This window comes from Andrographis paniculata, unplaced genomic scaffold (assembly GCF_009805555.1).
Source record: "Andrographis paniculata isolate CXL003 unplaced genomic scaffold, ASM980555v1 Contig34END, whole genome shotgun sequence".
Classification (NCBI taxonomy): Eukaryota; Viridiplantae; Streptophyta; class Magnoliopsida; order Lamiales; family Acanthaceae; genus Andrographis; species Andrographis paniculata.
In genome coordinates this window covers 4,201,930-4,226,643 of record NW_026137567.1, presented here as the reverse complement: position 1 = coordinate 4,226,643, position 24,714 = coordinate 4,201,930, and the positions used below count along the sequence as shown (strand labels likewise).

Sequence of the window (24,714 nt, the reverse complement as noted above, 5' to 3'; positions counted from 1 at the left end):
ATATATTGAATTATAATAATAATATATATATATTTATATTATAAATATATACTAATTAGTAATTACATGTGTAATATAAAATGATATGCTAATTTGATCGGATCAACAGTTTATTCATGCTCTATAGTGAATAATTATTATGAATAATTTATATAGACATATATATGTTTTATCTCCCATGAATATTTCTGTTGATGTAATTTTTCAACAAAAATAAAGTAAAATTCAAAGATATAGAAAATATCCTTAAACTTGATTAATTAGTGCCTGAAATTAGGAATCTCTAAACACTGTATGGTACAGAAAATAAACTGGAAAATAAAAGACTGAAATTTAAAGTGGTGATCCCCAAATCTGACTTTGCTTTGTTGAAGTTGATTGAAGATGCCTTTTCAGAATAAATCTGAATCGTTAAATAACCTTTGAAGAAAACGGTTTGAACCGTCGTCTGGTCGGTTACAGCAACCGCTGTCAACCGACCATCAAATTCTCCTCAATTGACACGTGTTACAACTTCCTTCAACCTCCCCAAACCTCTCACGCCTTAAACCGTCCCAGAAATGCCATTCGCCCGACCTAAGTGCTACCCGACCAATCCAGAGACTAACTGGTCGCCGGACCGAACGATTTATTGGTCGCCCCATCAAGCGACCAACATCTGATTTCCCCATACGATTCAATGGTCGCCCCAACCAGGCGACCGCCATCGGGTCTCTTGCCCGACCACGTATCGTCCGTCTCATTCTTCTTCGCCCGACTTCACTTGGTCCGAACTTCGTATCACGTCCTGACCTCAATGCCCGACCTGCTTCTTCGCCCGACATCATTTGGGCCGACCTCCGCATCAGCCACCCTCCGTCTTTGACCGACTTTAATTGCTCCGACCATGGACCAACCAAATGTGGTCCCGACCACGGACCAACCGACCGGCTCTATTTGCCTTATCTCTTTAGAAGGACAGACTGTCCTCTGGACAGACCTCCGCATCTGTCCGTACCTCTTCCTTGCCCGACCTTTCTCTTGACCAACCTTCGCGTCTACCCGACTTCGTCTTTCACCCGATCTACGGTTTACCCGACTTGGGTACACCTTTTTTCAGACTCCGCCCGACCTTTCTTCCTTCCCGATCCTTGCATCTGTCCGATTGCACCCGACTTCTGGGTCATTTAACTTATATCCAGACCCGTCCAGAATCCCACTGCCATTATTTATTATTATTATTATTTTTGTGCTAAACAATTTCAAAATAAGAATAATGGAAAACATGAATTAATGTGAAAACATTATTCTATAGAGTAGGTTTTCTAGAACATTCTGTCTCTATTACATTTCTTGATTAATGTTTTAATTTAAATACTTTCTTTATTTTTAGTCTTACATATTTTTAATACTTTATAAATTGTATTATATATTATATAATCAATAAAAAAAACATTATATATAAAATTATGTTTTATATTCCAACTTTATCTCATTTTAACAATATAGGTATAGTTCAAAACCCGAAACTATGCAATATCTACTAACAAACCAAAAAAGCCTAAAAGATAACTACTTTATACATTGGAGATATATATATATATTATAATCTTGAATTTAATTATTTACACCAAAAAGTTGTGGTTAACCCCACCCTTTTTGTGCTTATATAAATCCCTTCACCACTTCCAACCCTAAAACACTAAAACCAACAAAGATACATAGACATGTCTTCATTTTTCCCAAACCCCATTTTCTTGCAAGAATCAAAATCCATGTCAAGATCCCAATCAAGAAAACTACTACTCCACACCCCTTTACTCCCCCCACCCACCCCACCCCCCACCCCACCCTCCCCGTTACAACCTAAGGACACCAACACCTTCGATGCCAACGTCGTCATGGTCCTCTCGGTTCTTCTTTGTGCCCTTATTTGCTCACTCGGCCTCAACTCGATCATCCGGTGCGCCCTCCGGTGCTCGACATTTGCAGCCGGGGCTGAGCCCGGGAACACCACAGCCGCCCGCCTCGCCAACACCGGAGTCAAGAAAAAGGCCCTCAAGAGGTTCCCGACGATAAGCTATGGGAATGATCTCAAGCTTCCGGGACTCAATACCGAATGTGTTATATGTCTGTCCGAATTCGCCCCCGGAGATAGGGTTAGGGTTTTGCCCAAGTGCCAACATGGATTCCATGTTAGGTGTATCGATAAGTGGCTTAATTCGCACTCGTCTTGCCCGACTTGCCGGTATTGCCTCATCGAGACGTGTAATAAGATTGTCGGATGTAGCGCTGCCGCCGCCGCCGCCGGTGCGTCGACTGCCGAGGCGGCGGTGGCGGCGCCGCCACCGGATCAAGAAGTTGTGGTGAGAATTGAGCCTCTACAACATGAAGGTTTGATTAGAAATCATCTTCAAAATTAGATACTGGAAAAAATGGAGGGAAAGGAAAATGTAGTGATGTGTTAGATAATTTGTATATAATTAATGTAGCATTTGGGATTAGTATATATTTTTTCATAGAAATTTAAATCTTGGTTTCTAATTATCTCATTAGTTTTTGTTGTGTATAATTCAAGCATATACATATTAAAATTAAATGATAAAGTTTTGTTATTCCAATATTTTTTTTTAAATACGATTTTTAGTATATATATATTTTTATTTTTTTTTACCATTAAAAAACTAAACAAACAAACCCTAATTTATTAGGAATTGTTTATATGCCTTGGAAATCTATATAGTCTTCCAATGGACACTTTTTTCTTTAAGTATCATACATTTTAATATTGGTTTTTTTTTTTTTTTTCTTTTTATGTTAGTGAGATTGAATTTATTATTTCTTTTAAAGTAAAATTAAGAAGAGCTGTGAAGAAAATGAACTTTGAGATAAGAATGATATTTTATTTTATTTAAGTTGGGAACAAGTGTGGGGACTAGGTATGGTAGTAGATGAAAAGTGGCAACATATAGCACTAATTTTATAAATAATATAGTGTAATAAATATGTCCTCCATTTAACAACTTTATTAATATGAAATAAATGTATGAACATCAAAATAATGCACCAAAATAAATATATTTAAATTTACAAAAGAAGTCACATCAAAATTTTAAGATACCAATGGGAATGTGTTGTGACTAAATATGAAATCCATGACTGAAATAATGCACTAAAATAAATAAATATATATATTTAAAATTTCGATGAATGCCGTTAAGGGCTAATTGGTCCATTAGTGTGATAAATGGCTGCTCCAAGTGTTGTCTAACTCATCACCCACTTGCAAATACAAGGGCATAATGGGAAAATCCTCATTACTGAGTTTATTAAATAAAAAAAAGGTGAACTTTAACCAATTGTCTTCATTATTGATTTATTTAGACTCACTCAAGGTATGCTTCTTTTGTTCAAACTTCTAAAATTGTACCGTTAAAATAAAATTACGTATTTTTCAAATATATATATATATATACATTTTTTAATAAAATATTTTATCAAATATTATTTTAATATCAAATTTAAACAAAAAAAATTCTTATAAATCAAATCAAAAGAAACAATAATATTTTCTCTTTGTCTCGATCCAAAAGGGTCATTTGTAATTTTATAATATATTAATAAATAATAATATTTTATTAATAAACTGAATTATATAAAGTAATTTTGATCCTTTTGTTTTTTTATTTTATGTCTAAATTAATTGTATGTTTAATAATATGCTTTAATTTATGTAAAAAAAATTAAAATATATTTTAGTATTAACATATGATTAATTTTACGAAAAAAAAATAATAAAATTGATATTTTCATCATGGAAGGAGTATAACAAGTAATTTTTTTTAATCAAAACTTATACTCCCTGATTCTTAATAATATGTTTTTTTTTTTTACTTTTATAAATATTTTAATTTTATAATTTAATAAAAAAATGTATCATTTCTTTTATTTTTTAAAATTACAAAAATAAAAAATTGGTATAAAATTGAGAAGAAAGTACTATAAAAATAAATAAATAAATAGACACCCATATTAAAATCTGCAATTTTGGGGGAGTATTTATTTATAAAATTTGATTACTACTCATTTTGTCATTACAAAAAAAAAAAAAAAAAAAACCATATTATTTTTCCTATTTTTTCTAATATAAATATACTATAATATATATATATATATATAATTATAGCTTGCTAGTTGAACTCAAGTCTGAGATCATATCTAACAAGCCAACCTAAGAACTAAGACATTATTTTAACTCAAATTCTAAAAACAGATCTAACTGAACCTATACCAGTAATAGGTTCGATTCAAGCTCAAATAACATATACTAGAGCCTCATTTAACAACTCTATTACTACTCAACACTCTCTTGATTAATATTCAAAATTTTATATATTCAATAAATACTAAAAAATAATAATATTTTAATATAAAAATAAAAATACAAAGGATTTGTTCACCAAATTTAATTTTTAGGAATGATTCTCCATAAATATTATAAAAAAATAATAATAATATATACATATTAATACAATATATATCCTCTGTTTACTCATAAAAAGTCCACATATTTTTCATCCAAAAATATAAAACGAACACAAGTAAAATAAAATATTATAAGTATATTAAGAATAAATAATAGTTAGATAAGTAAAAATATAACAAAATGATTACTAACTCCGTCAACTTTAAAAGTTTACATTTGTTCTTTTGCAAAATATAGTACAAATCAAAGAAAAAAGACGAAGATACTTCTATTAGTATCTTATAATACAAATATAATGACATTTATATATGATATTTCTAATGCTAAATTCAAAAACGCAAAAGATAAATGTAAACTTATTGAGCGGGGATGAGGAAGTATTACTTAAACAAAAACCACCCAAATCCCCAAACAAATCAACCTCAATGGAGATTCCCACGTCCAACCTCAATTTGACAAAAGAGGAGAGAGAGGGAGAGGTGTTAAATCAAAATTAAGGAAAGAGTGGAGTGTGAGAAGGAAACCACTTAACAATAAAACACACATATCAACCAGATCGTAATCCCATGAATCTGTCCGTACACACAATCATAGCAGCATATGAATGAATGATTGGTTAATTGTACTAATGATAGCTACTTCCATCAAATCCCTCTCTCTCTCTCTCTCTCTCTTCCACTTTCTCTCAATCATACATCCTATTCCTATCTTAGTTAATTTTCTATAAAGTAGCGTATTATTCTATTGTAGGAACATACTGTATAATGTTACTGACTAAACAAATACCCCAACAAAATATTATTCTACTTTTAATAACATAAATAAACAGATGAAATCAGCCCTGAGATGCTTATGGTTCTTTACAAACCGAAGGGAAGCGAATTGAATCAGCTAACAAAGTAGAATGTGTAACAAGCATTTTCTAAAGCAAATAGAGACAATATTCCTATATCAAAGAGCGTCATTTCATAGCTTTGTGTTATGCAATAATCGAACAAATCTTATTTTATAATGAAGCAAATGGTGTCCAGATCCTGATAAGGTAGGCAAATTAAACTAGACGAGTAAACAAACCATTTCAATGTTATGATGGCACAACAAAACAAGCCTGTGAAAGAGGAAGGAATACCGAACATACTATGAGGATTGAATGTCATCGGCCTTGTTTATGAGCCATTACAGCAACCAATTCCAACCCTCAGAGCTCCGGTGCTTGTGGACAGTAAATCATAATCGACCTCATTGTTTTTTCTGTTTTTCTTGCCTCATTAGTTGTACAAAGTCAGCAAATACTGCAACAAAATTGTTTTGTTAGAACTAAGAACTAATAAGGAGCATATAAGATACATTTTAAAGAATTGCTCCGATGTAATAAATTAGCTAGGACTTTTCACATCTTAGAAATTGTAAAAATAGTTGTGATACGTCACTCCTTATTGTTAAATTGAATCAAACCAAGAACATAGGAAGGAAAATTTAAGTATGCTCACAAGAAGGCCAATGGTGATCCAAATCTCACTCTATTCACAGCTAACAAATGAATAATGTTGCTCCAGTGAAATGATATTATTTTAGTATTAAGATTTTGAAGGAAATGTTGAGGCCAAATGTTGCCAAATACTCATATGCCAAATATAAGATCAATGTTAATTAGAAAAGCTAGTTCAAGAAAACCAAATCACATACCAAGATCAGAATCATGGGGTCCAGGAGAAGCTTCGGGATGGTATTGAAGAGACATAAGCTTCTGTTCAGGGAAAGAAAGCCCAGCGCAGCTTCCATCATTGAGGTTAATATGAGTTACCTCCACACCATCAGGAAGTGATTTAGGATCGACAGCATAATTATGATTCTGCAGAAGACATTTAAGTGAAATTGATATCAAAATAAGAATCTATTAGTTAAAACACTGAAAGAAGGGAAAGTAGCAGTACAGACCACAGGTACACATTCCAGAGTAAATTCTCATCTTAAGTTCAACAATTTCAAGAACTCATACACACACAAAAGCAGCGAGCTCATAGTGATATCTCATTCGATACATATATATATATGTGCATTGCTAAAACAATGAATCAGCGAGCTCATAGTGATATCTCATTCGACACATATATATGTGTGTGTGTGTGTGTGCATGCTAATATATATATATGTGTGTGTGTGTGTGCGTGCATTGCTAAAATAATGTATTAAGTGATTGAACAAACCTGAGCACTAATCTCAACTCGCCCATTTCGAATATTCCGAACAGGATGGTTTCCTCCATGATGACCAAATTTCATCTTAAATGTTTTACCTCCCAGTGCTTGACCGAGTAATTGGTGGCCCATGCAGATACCAAAAACAGGAATTTTTCCAATTATTTCCTTGACCGTTTCAACAGCATATGGAACTGCTGAGGGATCTCCTGGCCCATTGCTAAACAATACACCATCCGGTTTCATCTTTAGAACTTCAGATGCAGGCCATGTTGAGGGAACCACTACGATTTTACAGCCATAGGATGCCAGGCGGCGGAGTATATTTTGCTTGATACCAAAGTCGTATGCGACAACCTTCATATACAAAATGGACAACTTACTCCAGTGTTGTAGGCATTTTTATTTACATTAATCATTGCAAACATGTGATACACTAACTTGGAAGGTCTCTCCATCTCTCCCATTGGAGTTGAAATCCCACTCCGAATTTGTTCTATCAACCCATGCGTAAGGCTCCTTGCATGAGACACCACTTATCAAATCTACACCTGCAAAAATGAGTCTCAAGGTTGTGTTAATCAGGCCATAGTGACATAAATCATCCATGAGAAATATAGGTAGAGAAAAATTACCTACAATGTCCCAAGTTTGAGACATTTTAAGAAGTTCTTCATCTGATTTGGATTCTTCTGTGCTCAAGACTCCAATGAGGCTGCCATCTTCCCTCAATCTACGGGTAATAGCACGAGTATCGACATCATCTGCAGTATGGCACATGGAAATCTCAAACCAATTGGCACGTGGTGCATATTAGATCCAAACCAAGACTGAGTTTGAATTAACAATGTACATATTCCCATAATGTTCCTTGATGCCAAATAATCTCCAAGCTCTTCTTTGCATCTCCAATTTGATGTACTGTAGTAAATTAAGCATAAAGATACATTAAAAGAGGTGAAGGTCATAAAAGCACCCATGGTTTGCAAAATATATAACTAGCCCTGAAGGGAAAACCTAATACTTAAACTTCTTATAACCAATCCTGCTAGAAAGCATTGCCTCGATTCTTCATCATCTGCCGAGGAAAGAAAACCAAGTGAGGTTCATTTCAAAACATTGTCTTCAAGATTGATGCAAACCAATCTACCTACCAAAATTGACGCCAGTGTTACCAATATGTGGATTGGTCATAAGCACAAACTGCCCGGCATAACTAGGATCCGTAAGGATCTCTTGGTACCTGCAATACAAAAGAAATGTATATTTATATATATATATATATATACCTCCACGACAATACCTTTTTGTAAATTCCTAGTGAATATACAAAGGTTTGATAAACATTCATCATTTTTGTGGGGTAGAATAACAGAATTAGATTAGAAAAAACTTCTTCGGGAATCAACACCCAAATTAGTAATAAGATATTCATCTATGTATACAAGAGGATAAATTGCTGGTAACTTTTTGCAAGTTTACAGCATCAAATTTGTTAACTTTCAACTATGTCCAATTGTATATCCCTTGACATCAACAGAAGAATGGTGTATCAAATAGATTAACAAATTTATGATGCGACAACGGAAAAGGGAAAAAAATAAATTCTAGACAAAAATGTAAATCGACCTACCCTGTCAATGATGTATTAAAAACCACTTCACCAACTTGAGTTCCAGAGGCACCAAAAGATTTTGCCCGCCAAATAGAACCGTCCTCCAGCACAAGCCTCGCATCCGCCACTTTCCACGGCCTTTCCAACGATCCTAAAAACACAGTTTTGCCACAGAACATTCCACGAAAATAATAATATTAAAATCCAACCACAGAATTCCACAGTACATTTATTAATAAAATAACAAGTACAAATTATTTCCCCACCAACCCACAATTCCACAAACAGTTATACGCTAACAAACATGAATCAACACACGTACCAACTGGTGAATTTCCGGAGACAGACAGAGGAACGGAGGAGCAATTGATGGTAAAAGGTCTGAATTTTGATGAATTTAGTCGAAAGCGCGGCGAAAATTGAGGGGCCGTCACAAACATGGCGCACTCCATGGAAATGCAGCTGGTCTAGGAAGACGACGACGAAGCTGAATAGAGAAGGACAGCGAAGGTCAAAGAGAAAGACGATAAAGGCAGTGGAAGAGGAAGACACGGCGGGGGAGGAGAGGGAGGCGGTGTCCGGTGGAGACGAGGAACAACGGACTCAAAATAAAACGGACTCCAATGAAATGTATTCCGGGCTAGGGTTTAGTATTTTTATATATATTGCATATTTTAATTAAAGATCAAAAAAATTATGTTGTTTTCTATTTATATCTTAAAAATAGGATTTATATATAAATATTTAAAATAATAATAGTAAAATTAATTATCATCCAAAGGATTAAGAAATTAAAACTTTTAACAAATAAAATACTATCGGTCATATAACAAAGTATCCATTTTTCTATTTTAGTCTGTCGCATAATAAAATATCCATTTCATTTTTTTTAGTAATTGTATTATCTATCTAACATTACAAATACTCTTACAACTTACAATATATTGCACAAATATCGTTACCTTTCTATCACATATATATATATATTAATAAGGTTATTTTAGTCATTTCTAATTTATTCTTACTATATCCTAATATAATACTAATATTTCTAAAATTACGTTAAAAACAAATGGTACTTACTTCTGATAAGAAGGGAGTAATAGGAACAAGTATAGATATGTATATTACTACAAAAGATAATAGTACAAAATTTAGCATATATTCAGGTGTTGATTGAAATTGATTTATGTTGTTGTGTTGGATTTGAATTTTTTGGGTAAAAATTAATTTTGGTCTGGTCTCAATAGAAAAAAATCTATAGTAGGACCAAAATTGATCGAAATTATTTATAATGAGACTAAAATTGATGAGTTTTTATATTGGAACTAAAATTGATAAAATTTTGTTATATTTGGACCAAAATTGATTTTTTCCCAAATTTTCATTTAAATATTTTTTTAATCTCACTCTAAATGAATCTTTGTAATAAATTAAAAAATAATATTATTTTATTAATCAAGAAAATATTTTATTGGTCAATAAATGGACAAAGGATTTTGACATTTTTGTTCTACTTTGGTATTAACATATGATTGTATTTTAAAATGAGACCAACGAAAATAAATAAAAATAGTACTTAAATTGGGACGGATTGAAATAGTATTTTAACATGAAACATAGTATAATTTTATTGAAAAATAAGTAAAGTAATATTTTTATATTTTGATTTAAAATAGTAAAAGAATAAGTTCTTACAAAAGTCAGTAATTTAATACAAAGTATTTGTATTTTTATGTATTTAGTTTCTTCATCAATTTTTTTCAATAAGATTACCAATATATAATAAAAGTATTAGTATATCAAAATTTGCTCTTTACATTTTAAATTAGTATTTTATTAAGTTATTTATTTCATAACAATTCAAATAATAAAAACAAAAAAGAAAAAAATAATAAGAATAATTTTATTGCTTTAATATATTACAATCTACAAGAATAAGTTTATTGCTTTAAACATGGTGTAGGGGATCATCACCTTGATCAGCAGTGTCATGAGGCAAAAGTGACCATTCTTGTTTCCTGAAAAGTAATAAGCTATTGAGAACAAACTGCATTTACACAAGAGAGTACAAAGGCTGCAGCACATAAAAAATACACACCATATCCTACCAGAACTTGACCAGCATAGAGTTGTCCAATTATTTTAGTGCCAGAAATGGACATCAGCCAGTTTAGCCTAAAATGTGCTGAATGAAAACAATAAAATTTGAAACTAAAGTACATCTGCCACAAGATTTTATAATAAAAACTACACAACTATAAGAACATAAGCATGCTGATAATAATACCTGTAGAAGTTCTTGGAACCACCAATTGTAGCTAGATAATATGCATTGGTGACTTTAGATAAAAATGGAGTAACATTATTATTCTTGAATTGTAATCCTGCCCAACAAATCAAACCACAGAGAATTTCTTGTCTCTACTAATTGATTAAGGCTATAATTAATAAAAAATAAAAAACACAAGCATACATTGAACAAGAACTGGATGAGGAACTTACCTGATACCATGTAAAAACAGGAACGCAGCTGAGAGGAAGCAGGAAACAGTCAAATACTTCAAATCAAAAGCCAGATTTGTCATTTGATGGATTAGGAGAACAATTTTATGATCCGGCAATGTAAATCAAAGAGAAGTCAAGCCAACAGTGAAATTAGAAATATCAAGCTAAAATGGGAATGGAAAGTAAAAGATTTTGAAGTCTATAGTAATTCGTCATAACTAAAACAGAATAAAACTGCAGATACTTAATAGACAAGAACATATTTTATATTGCAAGAAAAAGATTTATTTCAAGTAGTTCAGAAGCAGCACAACACTATCAAAAAAATTCCTGTTCTAACGCAAATTTGCATTCAGAGACAAACTAAACAGAACAAGAAATTCCGATTCTTCTTTGAGCAAAGCATGCAGAAGAAAGTAAATAAGATCTGGCTTTACAGCCTTGTGGTTAGTCTCATTCATGGACTGGAATCAGCCATTGCTTCTTTTTCTTCGGCTAGTAAAGGTATGGGCTTTGTTGGAGCAGGAAGACGGCCAATGCTATCGACCTTGTCTTTGATTTTAGGTGGGGGCCTTGCGGCTTTTGGAAGTAGCCTGCCCTTCTTCTCAAACCACTCAGGTTTCAGGAGTGCACGCAAGCCCAATTTGTTGTAATGCACCCTTCTTACAGATCCACCAGCAGCTTCAACTGCTGCTTTTGCCCTGACCGTCACCCTAGAAACCTGATTAAATATAGAGACTCTTGAAACTGGCCATAGCAAAGCGTGTAGCATAGGGAGGCGGTATGATGGTGTTACCTCAAGATGGATGGGCCATTGAATGTGTTCTGCACCTCGTCCCATCAGCCGAACTCCATCTTCAATCTGCTTTCCAATTGCCCCAGAGTCCTTTTTTTTTTTTTTTCCAGGAAAACAAGGTTTGGAGGTAAGAATACTTGGAGTACACATGCAAGGAGTCGCATGAGAAGGTGATGGATGTACCTTGAGAGTTTTCATGGTGATCAATTCTGAAGAGTCAATTTTCCCAGCATTTATTAGCTTTGCAATTTTTCCCAAGCCAACTGGCTGCAAACCATGTACAGTTAGAGTGAATGCCACAATAAAAAGTGTCATAGAATATAATTATGCATAATGAATCAGGAAGAACAAGCTTGTATATAGTCACAAATAGGGCTGCAAAACATGACAAATCAAAAACTGTAGTGTAAACAAATCACAATCAACTCAAAATATAACGAACTCAAGATCGTGCTAAAATTTTATATTAATTGATTGCTTATTCTAAAAGTAAGTAATAAAAACATTAATAACCAATATACATATATCTACATAACAAGCTGAACCGGTTCATGACCTAATCAGCCAAGAAAATATTGTCATGAGCCAAGCATGAATTATTTTGCAGCTCTAGTCACGCCTCCGCACTTTGAAAGATGAACAACTATGCTGTAGGTTACTAAGTAATCACAATGACACAGAAACAAAAAGAGTTGCTACCTTAAGAACGACATAGATCACAAATACATAATGGTTACACAAAGATGGAATCATCTTCAGATTAATAGTATTGGCAATGTGGAAGAGAAAGGCAACACAAAACCAATGATCAAATTAGCCGAAGCAAAAAGTTCAAGAAATCAGTAATGTAAAGCTTACTAGCAATATTGAGATTATAAGCCATATTTTTACAGTAAAGGAGTTCATTAACACTTAATTGAATTAACAAGTAACAAATCAACAGCATATCTATAGCATAATCTTAAAACACATTGCAAGAACACAATTCCAGCCAACAAATAGCATAACTAAACTCAGCAAATAAAAATAACAAATAAATAAAGAAGAAAAATGAACTTATTGATGCAAGCGTTTTGTGAGCTCCAACAAGACCTGAAACGTGAGACTAAAGGGATTCTTGAATCCTCGTTTGGGGAGGCGTCGCCTGAGCGGCGTCTGCCCACCTTCAAAGCCAAACTTCATTGTACCGCGGGCTTTCTGGCCCTTATGCCCCCGGCCGGCGGTCTTCCCCTTACCCGACCCGATACCCCTACCCTTCCGAGTCTTCTGCTTCCGGGAACCCGGATTGTCCCTCAAATCATTCAACGCCAGTAGGCTGCTGTAAGCCCTCACACTCCATGGATTCGAAATGTCAGCCCTGCATTGCTGGAATTGCAGCGGAAGGAACTGTAGAGGCGCGAGATGGGGAAACGTAGGGGTGGGTTTTTGGAAGTGATTCTGCGCAATGCGAATGGACGCAGGTAGGATTGAGGCTAATCTTCTTCTCAGCATTTTTCTAATCGTGTCGGAAAATATATATCATCTTAAGGAGACCGGACCGCCTGAAGCTGAAACTTCACTTCTGTCATTAAATTATAAAGAATTGAGTCAACAAACGATGAAATGCAGCTCAAAATAATCAGGTCGCCATTGAGTTGTAAATCCAGCGAAAATCCCGACAGTTAGTAAGACTTAAAATAGCGATCATCCAAAGCAGGATCCAGAATGAAAAAAGTCAGCGAGATAAGAAGATCGATGTAGATGAGAATTACCTTAGTGGAGAGAAGAGAAGGGAGGAGGTTGCAGGCGGCGAGGAGATAGATACATACAATTAGAAGATTACGAGTGTGAGAAAGGAGAGCGAGGCGAGGGAGAAGGGAAAGGGTGGAGATTGAAAATGGAACCGAAATGAATCTGGCGCTAGGGTTTAGCATACTGCACTTTATTTATTTTGTATTTTAATAAATTTTAATTATATTAATATACCAAATTATAAGTTTTGTTTATGCTATATTTCGAAATTTTTGGTGTTATTTAGGCTTTTTTTTCTTTTTCTTTTTTTTTTACATACTATTTTTTCTTTACAATTTTCAATAAAATTTATTATTTTTTTTTACAAAATATTACATCATAATATTATTTAAATAAAAAATTGAAATTAATAGTTTATTTCAAATCAATTAATTGTAACCCTTAATTTTTTTTAAAATATGACATAAAATATCATGTTAATACCTGAAAAGATATATTTATATGATATTTTTAAAAAAAATTAAATAATATAAAACTTTAAAAAATATTGTGCAAAGAGTAGTTAGATTTTATTTAAATATAATTTTGATATAATATTTTATAAAATTAATAATATTTAAACTGAACACAATATATTTTTTTATCGAATAAATAATAGTACAATTTTAGTTACAAAACCAAAATCAAACAAATCCTATAAACTAGTATGTTTTTTTTTTTTTTGCATAATTTTTTTAAATTTTACTGTTTGAATTCTGATTAAATATATTTTTTCCTCTAAAAAATATCCCATCAAACATGATTTTCGTATCAAACTCAAATCAAACTTATTCCAAAACTCATAAATAAAAACACACCTAAATAGACAGTATGCTAAAAAACCCTTAATTTTAATACTTTCATAATTTATGTAAAAATTAATATTTAGATATTTAGATTATTCCCTATTATAAACATCTCATCTAACAATCATAAAAACACCAAACTCATATGACAAACCTCTTTCAAATGCTTATAAAATCCACATAATTGACAAACCTAGCTTTCAAACGCTTTTAATATTCACACAATAGTATAAAACTAATTGCACAATATTAAATTTAGGCACTGTAATGTATAGAATCTGCTCAACTATTAATAGCATAAGCAAAAACCAAAAAGAAATGGCCATAGATAAGGAATGATATGAAATCATCCACTGGGAGATGCCACAGCTTCACTTCATTCACACACAGAGCTGTGAATTGTGACAAACTTCGATACAGCTTCAAGGCTTAAGCTCAAACGATGCTGTCTATCAACGATTTTCTCATTTCATCGGAAATGGCACTGGGTTGGGCTTCTCTCAACTTAAACACATTTTCAATTACCGATAGCTCAGTGGCAGTGGTGTCTGATCCGCAGAATGCCGTCCAGTCGTTTACTGTCAAGCCTGCAGCAATCACTTCGCTACCACGATTTATAGTCCCGGCCACGAGAGGGACCTGGAGGAGGGTCGAAAGCTCGTCTAGATCCTCTATAGAAGTGTGAGGATGAACCTGCAACATAGATGATGGAGGAATTTAGATATGAAACTAGCAGATGAATGGTTTCTAGACCAGAGAACCAGTGGCTTACCAAACCACCACGATTGGACAATGCGCAGAAACTTCCTACGAGTATATTGCCAGCAATTGTCTGTCTGAAAACTTCCACGCCAAGAACATCGGCTATCAAATCCTCAGTTTCCTGAAAACATACCCTCAGGATTAGCAACTTCAATGCTTCCATTTATTTATTTATTTATATATATATATATAAGTGCTGTATTACAGAGAAAAATTAGGAAACAGTTACAGCTCATGATAAGCCAATCTCTGAATGTTGCAGATATACTGTCATGAACAACTGAACACTCATGGTTGTCTTTCTAATATCTTAATAACGAGGAAGCAGATATTCTGATCAGACAGAGTTTTTAACATAATCAATGCAGTACTGGACCTGTATGTAGCTATTAGAATTGCTCGAGTGCTGGAAATAATCAGCAAGATCGCATAAAAACATAAAATCTAGGACCTATATGCATGTAACAGTTCATCAAGAAATTTGCCATCGATGACCGAGTTTCACAATAACAAAGGAATAAAGGCAGCAGTGCACCACACAGTTTGATGAAGAAAGCATATTGTGGATGGAACATGACATGGGAGATGTATCTCTTTAGGTCATACGAACAACTAGGCATACAGAAGTTGCCATATCAAAAGACAGATACATCATGTTCACATTTCACAAGGGAATTAGCTTAATCTTGTTAGCCAACGATGCATATTAACAGAAGGATGGTGTACATGCAGAACTAAGATTAACAGACCGGCAATTGTAAAGATAGAGTGATAAAGGATGCAGGATTTCTCAATAGATCTTAAAAATTGAATATGAACATGGTTAAAGCAGCTCACAGGGCTAACAAGTAAAAGTGGTCATAAGGAAAAAGAAGTTTAAATAACTAAAACATATTCATTCATTCAAGAGGTAGATCAGAAACAAAAATTACATTCATTCATCAGATATATACTGGATGCAGTTCAACAATCAATAGACCATTTACCTTGTCCAAATCAGGATGAGTCAGAGCTACATGGTCATTGCATGCAATGCAGTTCCCCAGAGCAGATAATCTCTCATCAATGCGCTGAACAACAACTGAATCTGGTAAACTGCTCCTCAAGTGTTGTAATTCTATTTTAACAAAAGAAAATATATGGTCAAGTACAAGAGACAACAAATACGACAAAAAGTTTACATCACTAAAATTTCAAGTAAAAATTATACAGCCAAGATGGAAATATACTGCTGAGTGTAACATTGTATTGTGCTTGCCCTTGCCCTTAACAGGTGTACCATTCCAGATTGTTGCATCATATTCAATATACTAGGATGCAGAAAATAAAGAAAGAAAATTTTAGCAACATTAATGTTGATAACACATCACCTAAAGCTTAAGCTAATAGAGAGATACATCATTTTACTTTTAATATTAATATTTCCATCACATTTCCTCATGTGTAGGTGGTATTACTTCTCCACAAGGCCTTAGTAGATAACTCCTTTTTCATTAGTGGGTGACAATGCAATTCGAACACGAAACTTCCCATGTGAAATGACAACCTTACCTAAAAGTCTACAGTAATAGGCAGATATATCATTATTAATATTTCCAACATTTAGCACAATCTAATCATAATCTCAAAAGTTCAACAAGTCTTGTTCAATCCCAAACTATAATTCAATGTTTCCAAATCAGAATGGAAAGAAAACCAAGAATCATAGCACATGACCAGCCAAAAGAAGGCCATCAATTAACAGAACATAATTCCAAGAGTTTGTATTAACATGGGCATACAATATTCAGTAATTGTTAATAGTAATAACTCAGAGTTAAATATACATAAGTTTATCCACCACTTTCATAGGTGTTCTGAAATGCAGCTTAGGATCATTACCTTGATCAGTAGTGTTGTGAGGCAAAAGCAAGCCATTCTTGTTTCCTGGAAATAAGTTAATGGATTGGGAGTAAACCATCAAGGAGAAAACAAATTCAATCCAGCATTTCAATAGTAAGTATATAACCACCGCATTGTGTCATATAAAAGAGCAGAACTGTACCAGCACAGAGCCGTCCAATGATTCTAGTGCCAGAGATGGAGGTTTTGACAACTGGAATCACATCGGCTAACTCAGCCTCAAAAGTGCTGCATGGAAGCAACAAAATTATATATAGTAAATTTCCCAGGTGCTACAAAATTTGATACTAATAAAAACTACACAACTATAAAAACATAAGTATGCTCAAAATAATACCTGTAGAAGTTCTCAGAACCACCAATTGAAACTAAACAATAAGCATTGGTGAGTTTAGCAAAAACCCCAATATCATTATTATTCTCGAATTGTAATCCTGCACAACAAAATAAAAACAAATGGGATCTTTGTCTGTATAATTGATTAATGTTGTACTTGATATAAACACACACCCGTACATCGAACAACAACTGCAAGAGGTACTTACTTGTTGCCATGCTACAAGAGGAATGCAGCTGAGAAGAAACAGAAAACAATCAAATATCTCAAATCAATAGGCGGATTATGGGATAAAGTGAATAGATTGTTGATCCAATAATGTAGATTAAAAAGAAACCAAGGCCAAGTATTGTGCCAAGACAAGAAATGGAAAGTTAAAGATTTTGAAGTCTATTGAGATTCAAGCCTTATAATTTGCAAATAGGCGAGGCTAGTTTAGAGATTTTGTGCACCCCAAATTATTTGGTTAAAAAAGGGCTAAGAGACAACGTTTGGAACCTAAAGTAGGAAATAAAATTCAAACCAAAAAGATGTACATTCAAGAGCAATGATGAGTATAAGCATTACTGCTAAAAACACATATACATTAACCCACTCCAATACTACATATTAGAGGCTCACATTACACCTTCCATAATACAATGAAGAAATCACCTACCTTCAAAGCAAAAAAACGAACAAATCGCAACCTTTACATTGCGAACAAATTGTTTACGAAATCAATTATCGAATTGGGGAAGCTGAACTGAAGTAAGGTAAAAACAAAACACACAGGGAAACAAACCAATAGGAGAAATCAATCGCCCAATCAAAATTTTCATGTAGATAAAATAAAATTCAAGGACAACGACAATTGCCTTATGGTAGTAAACCTAGTTTAATTATCAAATATAAACATGCCAAATTCCAACGCTCCTATTCCATCAAATTTTACTCATGACCTAATCGTCTCACGCCATCTCAAATAGTAAATCAAAATCAACAGGAAAAACAACGAAGGTTATAAACGAACAATACTATCGATTTTGGCAGAACCCAAGCTAATACGGTGCAGGTAGCGGCGGCTGTCGCGCTGCCAGAGGTGGCCTGGGAACGGAGGTTCGACCTCTGAATCTTCAACAACCAGGGTGGGTCTGGTTTTGGCCAACCGTAAGTTCACCGCGTATACACTCTGACATCGCCTCCTTAACTCTAATGGTTAACTCTGGTTAAACCAAAAAAACTCTGGTTAAATAAAAGTCTACCCAATCAGTCATGTCAACTATCAAAAGGAAAATGCACAAATCGGGTAGGGTATTGCCCGCTAAAAAATAAATAAAATATTGGTTTACGATTGAAAAATACACCTAGGTTTTGTTTTTTTACTCAAAAATTTCTAATACATTTTTTTCAAAAATTAATATACTCCCTCCCTTAGCACACAAAGTAAATATTTACTTGGTGTTTAAAAAATAATAATATTTTAATTATAATGGGTAGTTAAAAATAATAAAATGATATTTTTATCTTTGTTTTTTTTTTTTAAAAGTGATGTAAAGTAAGGGTATTTGTAAAAAAAATTAATAATTTATATTTTATAATTGAACGTCCCAAATAAAAATATATATACTTTCTAACTAGACAAATGAAATATTATTTGCACAATTCTCTATATTTTATATAAAAAATATATATATTCTTTCAAGTCAAAACACAAAACAAGCACACCCCCGGTAGCATAGTTATCACATGACATGCAAGTAATCGTTGCATTCACAGCTGGCTCTTAGCAGGAGCAACCTGAGCAACTGCTCACGGCCTCTCCTTTAGAAGGGTCATATTTTAAAATTTTAGTTTATTATTATTATACATATTAAAATTTAATTAAATTTAAATTTAATTAAATTTTATCTCATATTTTTGTCTGACAATATCCAATTAAATTTTAATTTTAGAATTAAATTATAATTAGAATTTTTAAAATAATATCATCTTCCTAGCAATTAGAATTTTTAAATATTTTTATTAATGTTTACTATTATTATTCGATATTAAAATTTAATTTAAATTTTATCTCATATTTTTATTTACAATTACTCAATCCAAGAGTTCTAATAAACTCTGACAATAATTTTTATAAAATTAATCTCAAATCCAATTATAGTTTTATAATAGTCAAGATATGTATCACAAATTAGGATCTGCAGTCCACCCACAACAGCAAGTCATTCCTTACTAGATACATATATTTTATTTATTATATATATATATGATGAATATAATTTTTTTTTATAAAATTTATTATTATATTTATTTTTAAAAAATAAAAAATAAAAATTACAGGGGCCTATTTTTATTTTTTGCTCAGGCCCCTACAAATATCCGAGATGGCTTGGTTGCATTACTTTAATAATGTTAGCAAACAAATATACTCTTTCTATCTGCTTCTAAAAATCACATTTATTTTTTGCGTCATTATAATTAACATTAAAAATATTTTTATATTTTTGTATTATTTTTTGTGCAAATATTTTTTATTAGTATTATAATAATTAATATTTAAAAATCAATACGCAAAAAGTAAATAAATCTCTTAGAAGCAGACGGAGGTAGTATGAATTAGAAAAAAATTGGTTTAAGCTCCAAGGACACATGTAATTATATTTGAGCTCACTGTGGTCCATCGGATATAAAAGCAAATGTAACAATATTTTAAATATATATGTGATTTTGTGTGTTTTTTCTTATTTTATTGGATTATACATACAATTTTAGTTTTAAATTTGCTTATTTAATTTTATTACATAATAAAATAATTAATTATAATGTATATTTATAAATTAGAATTTAAATATAACTGAAATATTCTTTTAATTAATGGCTATATACACAATTTTTTTTTCATTTTAATAATTATATAATTTTTAATTATTTTATGAAATAATTTTATCAATATCTTTATATATTTGTACAAGAGCTAACAATAGTATTTATATGATTTTATCATTTGTGATATATATTTATATTTATAAAAATATAATTTAAATAATTTTATTAATGGTTATATAAATTTTTTTAATTTTAAATTATTTTTTGTGTTCTATATATTATTTTAAAAAAAATAAAATTGAAAAAAAAAAAAAACAAACCAAACTGTTATTTATATAAATACATCATTTTGTTTCATTTTAATAATCTTCTATATATTATCTTTAAATAATATTTTAATATTAATAAATTAAATGGTTGCTATATTGGAGTTTTCAATTGTTTTTTTGGAAATGAAAAAAGAAATTGTCTTAGTATATTAAAGGTTTGTACTGTCATTTTAATAATTACAATTTTCTTGATAATTTAAACGTTTATGCATAATAATTATGAAAATATAATATATTTAAAATTTTCAACTCCTATAAATTTAATACATAATGGAAAATTTTTATTTGAGCATTTATCTCTTTTATTTTTTCTTATCCTCAATATAATTTTATTTTTTTTAACCATAACTATATCCGTCATCTGCCTCACCTTTCGTCAAAGAAACTTGAAGTAGCGTCCGCAATTCCAATGTCCAACTTTGCAGTGACTAGCGCGGTAGCTTCCTCGTATAGCAGCCAATCTGGTGTCCATTAGAATCGAGTTTGATCCTCCTCCGGCAAATGCGAACAATGGCAGTGGTCGGGCTTAAACATTTTTTTCTCTTTGCTGCATTCGAAGCTGAAGATGTCTGCCGTTGGAGATGATAGTGAAGTCTATGTGATAATGCTAGAGTTAATGGCTGAAGCTTTTGTTTTGTTGTGGTTTAATATTCGTTAAAATTGGGACAAGTTGATCTGTTTCAGCTTCTAACCAATGCTTCAGAATTCCACTTGTTTTGTTTAAAATTTGTTGAAGTGTAGTTTGGATGTGTTGTTTATTGATAAATATGTTCTTTTAATTGGTGGTTGTATATTTATGTGCTAATATATTTTCTTAATGTGTATATATATTTGTTTGAATATATTAAATGTAAATATTTACTTTTATCTATTATTATTATTATTATCTATTTATTCTTATGTATAATATATTCAAGATTTTAGTTAATAGTATAATTTTTTTTGAAAAAATCATTTCTATTATCCAATTATACATAATATTTGCAATTTTCATAATTGTTGCAATTATTTATGCAGTATTTTTTTACTATTTTTATACATATAGTATATATATGTCATACATATACATAATATATATGAATAATTAGTTTATATATTTAAATTTAATTGATCAAGATATATTAAATTTGAAAATATTTTTAAAGATTAAAAATAGAATATAATAAAAATATATGTACTATTTTAATATATTATTGTGAAGTAGTTAATATGTATTATCAATATTTTCAATATATTTATTTATTTATTTATTTGCTAATGTATAAGAAAATTTTTAATTTTAATGGAAAATTGTAATTATTTTTGCTAATCTATAATTTACACTCTTATTTCAGATTTCTCATAACAAAAAAAATATATATATATGAAATTTCTTTTAAATTTAAATTTAATTCAAACTCGAGTTTAATAATTTTAATCAAAATTTTAAAGGAACGGGTTGGAAAAGAAAAATTGCCTACATATATTTTAGCTATTAGAATATTTGAAATAAATTTTTTCATTCAACGTCAGTTTGTTAAGTTTCTACTATATTTTATTCATTTTATTCTGAAAAATTAAATGGTATATTATGATAAAATTCCCTCCACCATGGAAGTAGAGTTTTAAGATACGGTACCAAATTGAACTAAATATTATCTCTACCAACTCCATCTTATATATACAATAAAATATTGCGATTGTAAACATAATATTATTACATTTTATCTAAATTATATCAAGTTAAAATTTTTGTATCAAAATGCAAATTTATATATAGTAATGCATAATAACTTATATAAATATGAAAGATTACATACAATGAATAATTATTATATATAAATGTAATTTTAAATTAATTTTGATTTTATTATTATTATATAAATATCACTATTTTTTAGTGGTTTATTTTTTTTTTTTTCATGTAAATTTTGAAATGAATTTTACATGTATTTAGTACAATAGATGGAAGATTGACAGTTGTACTCCCGAACTTTATATTCCCTCCATCTCATTGAAAGGTTACCATTTTCTATTTACGTCCGTTCCAAAATAAGGTTATCATTTCCTAATTTAGTAATTGTACTATCTATTTAACATAATAATTATTTGTTTCAACTTACAATCTATTACACAAATGCCATTACTTTTATATTACATAATACTAATAGGAGTATTTTTATCATTTTTACTATAATTCAATAAAATACTAATATTAAAAAATCTACGTGCAAAAAACCAACGTCACTCTTCCAATGGGATGGAGGGAGTATGTTTGTTTGGGATCTGAATTTTGGCTTTGTGATTTTAATAATAAAATATATTAAATTAAAATAGTTCTATGTTGTGATATAAATAAGTGTATTGATGAAAATAATTATAATTTAATAAAAATAATTATATATTAAAATTAAGATGACTAAATAGTTTGATTTGAATAAAAAAAATTATAAAACATGATTAAAGTGTATAATTATATTTTTTTTAAAAAAGAAAAGAACAAAATATATGTGGGACAAACGAAAATAGAAAGAATGAACAAATTATGTAAGATTGAGGGAATAATATTTTATTGATTAGTGGAGTTTTTGACAATTTTGTCCTTTAAATTTACGTATGTGTAATAATATGTTTGTAATTTAAATAAAAATTACAGGTATTTTGATATAATATATAATTACTTTTTATAAAATAGAAAAGAGAGACACATCAAAATTTTTTTTAAAAAAATACTTCGAATTAAAATATACAAAATATATAATAATAAATTGTAATTTTATTTCTTTTCGTTAATGACACCGTGCGTAGCACGGACTTCCTGCTAATTATGTAAAAGTAATGACCAAATTATTTTTATCAATTCATCAAAAAAAATAATTTAAGGTTAGCACATACTATAAATTTCATGCGAAAATTTGTTATGTGATTTTCTAAATTTGCTAAAAATCTTCAATAGTTATAAAATTTCAAAAAAAAAATTATTCGTTGTTTATAAGGACAATGGTTTTTTATACAATACTTTAGGAATAAAAAAGTTTTCAACAAATTTCAAAAAAAAAAAAACACAAGAAAAAATTTTATACTATTTTGCCTTAAAATAACAACCAAACACACAGCAGATACACAAAAACAACCCCAAAAAAGTGATATATGTTTGTTTTGTGAAATTGCTGAAAAATATATTTTTTAATGTGTTGTATAGAAAATTATGTGAATATATAAAAATAATAAATATGTATAATATATTATTTTTTCAGAAAATATGTGTTTATTTTTTTTCATAAAAGAATAAGATTTTAATATAGTTATTTAAATTAAAAATATATTTTAATAATATATGTTTGAAAATCTAATAAGGTTTTATTTGTGAGATTTTTGTTACTAATTTTTTTAAAATAAAAATTCAAAAGATATCAAATTAAATACTTATTTTTTAATTATATTACACTAAAAATTTTTATTTTATATCAAAAATATCACATTATTGTTGCTAGTTATTTTTTTATTGGATTTTGAAAGATATTTGTAGGCTGTTTAGACATCGAATGGGGTGCAACAGAATTATTATTATGGCCCACATTATTATTGCCCTAGAAGTCTGTTTGTGGTGACAGTGGACTCAAAATCGACACATGTAACAGATTGGTGAAACATTTATGAAAGAAATTTACGTTTGTTATAACCAATTTGGTAGTGAAGCAAATGAGATTGTTAAGGATATGTTCCGGTGGTTTCTAGTAGAGTATTAAAGGAGAAAAATCAAAATTGAGGATGAGGAGTTTGGGGGATAAGTTGAATACGAGAAATCATCAAGAAATAGGTAGATAGATTTATTGAGTGTGTAGCTCAATTGTATCAACATATTCTGTGCTTCAATAGTTTTAATAGTTTCGTCTGGGTTGGAACCCCCAGATGTAGGCTAGTCCACCCGAACTGGATTATCATTTCGTTGTGTTTATATTGTTCTTCGTCAGCAGTATGTTCATTCGCAGTTCGATCGTCCAACGAACAACCAATCTTAGGGATTTTTCTGTATTGAATTTTTAAGTTTATTGCTTATGTGAATGAATTAATCGTTTTTCGGGGTCAATATATATCATATTAATCAACTATTTCAATTCAAAACCAAAATTTAATTCAAAACCCTACAAATAAACACACTTTTTGTTAATTTTTTTTTTTTTTTTTATAAAATATCATATGGATTTTCTTATTAAAGAATCAACAAGTAAATATAGCGTAAAAATTAGTACAAAGATAATATAATACTACCTTCGTTCGGCTTTAAGGGTTTTATTTACTTTTTGCATATTGATATTTGAATATTAATTATTATATCAAAACGTAATACAAATTGAAATTTTTTTTTGAAAAAATACTTTTATTAGTGTCTTATGATATAATAGAAAGACATTTGTACAAAATATATATATACAAAT

The 24,714-nt window shown here is 30.6% G+C and overlaps 4 protein-coding genes across 8 annotated transcripts; 1 reads left to right on the top strand and 3 right to left on the bottom strand.

Moving 5' to 3' along the window:
- Window positions 1-1,671: 1,671 nt before the first annotated feature.
- LOC127248787 (RING-H2 finger protein ATL78-like) lies at window positions 1,672-2,554 on the top strand. The gene has a single exon (XM_051271312.1). The coding sequence runs from the start codon at window positions 1,707-1,709 to the stop codon at window positions 2,400-2,402; it is 696 nt and encodes a 231-aa protein (XP_051127269.1). The 5' UTR covers window positions 1,672-1,706; the 3' UTR covers window positions 2,403-2,554.
- Window positions 2,555-5,452: 2,898 nt separating this feature from the next.
- On the bottom strand, window positions 5,453-8,913 carry LOC127248880 (carbamoyl-phosphate synthase small chain, chloroplastic). The gene is made up of 10 exons (XM_051271428.1): window positions 8,601-8,913; window positions 8,297-8,429; window positions 7,818-7,906; window positions 7,681-7,741; window positions 7,517-7,584; window positions 7,299-7,427; window positions 7,105-7,214; window positions 6,673-7,020; window positions 6,152-6,317; window positions 5,453-5,757 (listed from the first exon to the last, which is right to left on the bottom strand). Exons 1-10 carry the CDS (start codon window positions 8,728-8,730, stop codon window positions 5,705-5,707), a joined length of 1,287 nt encoding a protein of 428 aa, XP_051127385.1. The 5' UTR covers window positions 8,731-8,913; the 3' UTR covers window positions 5,453-5,704.
- Window positions 8,914-10,388: 1,475 nt separating this feature from the next.
- On the bottom strand, window positions 10,389-13,487 carry LOC127248955 (uncharacterized). 4 transcript variants are annotated; one of them, XR_007838204.1, is made up of 6 exons: window positions 13,334-13,487; window positions 12,675-13,143; window positions 11,766-11,849; window positions 11,583-11,672; window positions 10,569-11,507; window positions 10,389-10,466 (listed from the first exon to the last, which is right to left on the bottom strand). XR_007838204.1 is itself a non-coding variant. In XM_051271557.1 (5 exons), exons 2-5 carry the CDS (start codon window positions 13,071-13,073, stop codon window positions 11,244-11,246), a joined length of 837 nt encoding a protein of 278 aa, XP_051127514.1. In that variant the 5' UTR covers window positions 13,074-13,143; window positions 13,334-13,487; the 3' UTR covers window positions 10,389-11,243. The 4 variants fall into 4 exon arrangements, 2 of the variants coding, with proteins under 2 accessions (XP_051127514.1, XP_051127515.1); XR_007838205.1 differs by having other exon boundaries at window positions 10,389-10,665; window positions 10,784-11,507; XM_051271557.1 differs by having other exon boundaries at window positions 10,389-11,507.
- An 815-nt stretch (window positions 13,488-14,302) lies between these two features.
- On the bottom strand, window positions 14,303-18,347 carry LOC127248816 (eukaryotic translation initiation factor 6-2-like). 2 transcript variants are annotated; one of them, XM_051271357.1, is made up of 8 exons: window positions 18,177-18,347; window positions 17,368-17,395; window positions 17,160-17,256; window positions 16,965-17,050; window positions 16,802-16,846; window positions 15,907-16,037; window positions 14,931-15,041; window positions 14,303-14,851 (listed from the first exon to the last, which is right to left on the bottom strand). In XM_051271357.1, exons 2-8 carry the CDS (start codon window positions 17,375-17,377, stop codon window positions 14,594-14,596), a joined length of 738 nt encoding a protein of 245 aa, XP_051127314.1. In that variant the 5' UTR covers window positions 17,378-17,395; window positions 18,177-18,347; the 3' UTR covers window positions 14,303-14,593. The 2 variants fall into 2 exon arrangements, with proteins under 2 accessions (XP_051127314.1, XP_051127313.1); XM_051271356.1 differs by having other exon boundaries at window positions 18,172-18,346.
- Between the last annotated feature and the right edge of the window lie 6,367 nt (window positions 18,348-24,714).

Bases quoted from the DNA above. Each gene is read 5' to 3' on its own strand.
- LOC127248880 (XM_051271428.1), bottom strand. From the start codon at position 8,730: ATGGAGTGCGCCATGTTTGTGACGGCCCCTCAATTTTCGCCGCGCTTT. The intron at 7,585-7,680 runs GTTTTCCCTTCA...AATTTACTACAG, and splicing joins ATAAGAAGTTTAAGTATTAG to TACATCAAATTGGAGATGCA. The intron at 7,428-7,516 runs GTACATTGTTAA...GCCATACTGCAG, and splicing joins AAGGAACATTATGGGAATAT to ATGATGTCGATACTCGTGCT.
- LOC127248787 (XM_051271312.1), top strand. From the start codon at position 1,707: ATGTCTTCATTTTTCCCAAACCCCATTTTCTTGCAAGAATCAAAATCC.
- LOC127248816 (XM_051271357.1), bottom strand. The intron at 16,847-16,964 runs GTACAGTTCTGC...ACTTATTTCCAG, and splicing joins CATTGGACGGCTCTGTGCTG to GAAACAAGAATGGCTTGCTT. The intron at 16,038-16,801 runs GTAATGATCCTA...TTGTTAAAATAG, and splicing joins TCACAACACTACTGATCAAG to AATTACAACACTTGAGGAGC.
- LOC127248955 (XM_051271557.1), bottom strand. From the start codon at position 13,073: ATGCTGAGAAGAAGATTAGCCTCAATCCTACCTGCGTCCATTCGCATT. The intron at 11,850-12,674 runs GTCTTGTTGGAG...CATGGTTTGCAG, and splicing joins CCTTTAGTCTCACGTTTCAG to CCAGTTGGCTTGGGAAAAAT. The intron at 11,508-11,582 runs GTAACACCATCA...ATATTTAATCAG, and splicing joins AATGGCCCATCCATCTTGAG to GTTTCTAGGGTGACGGTCAG.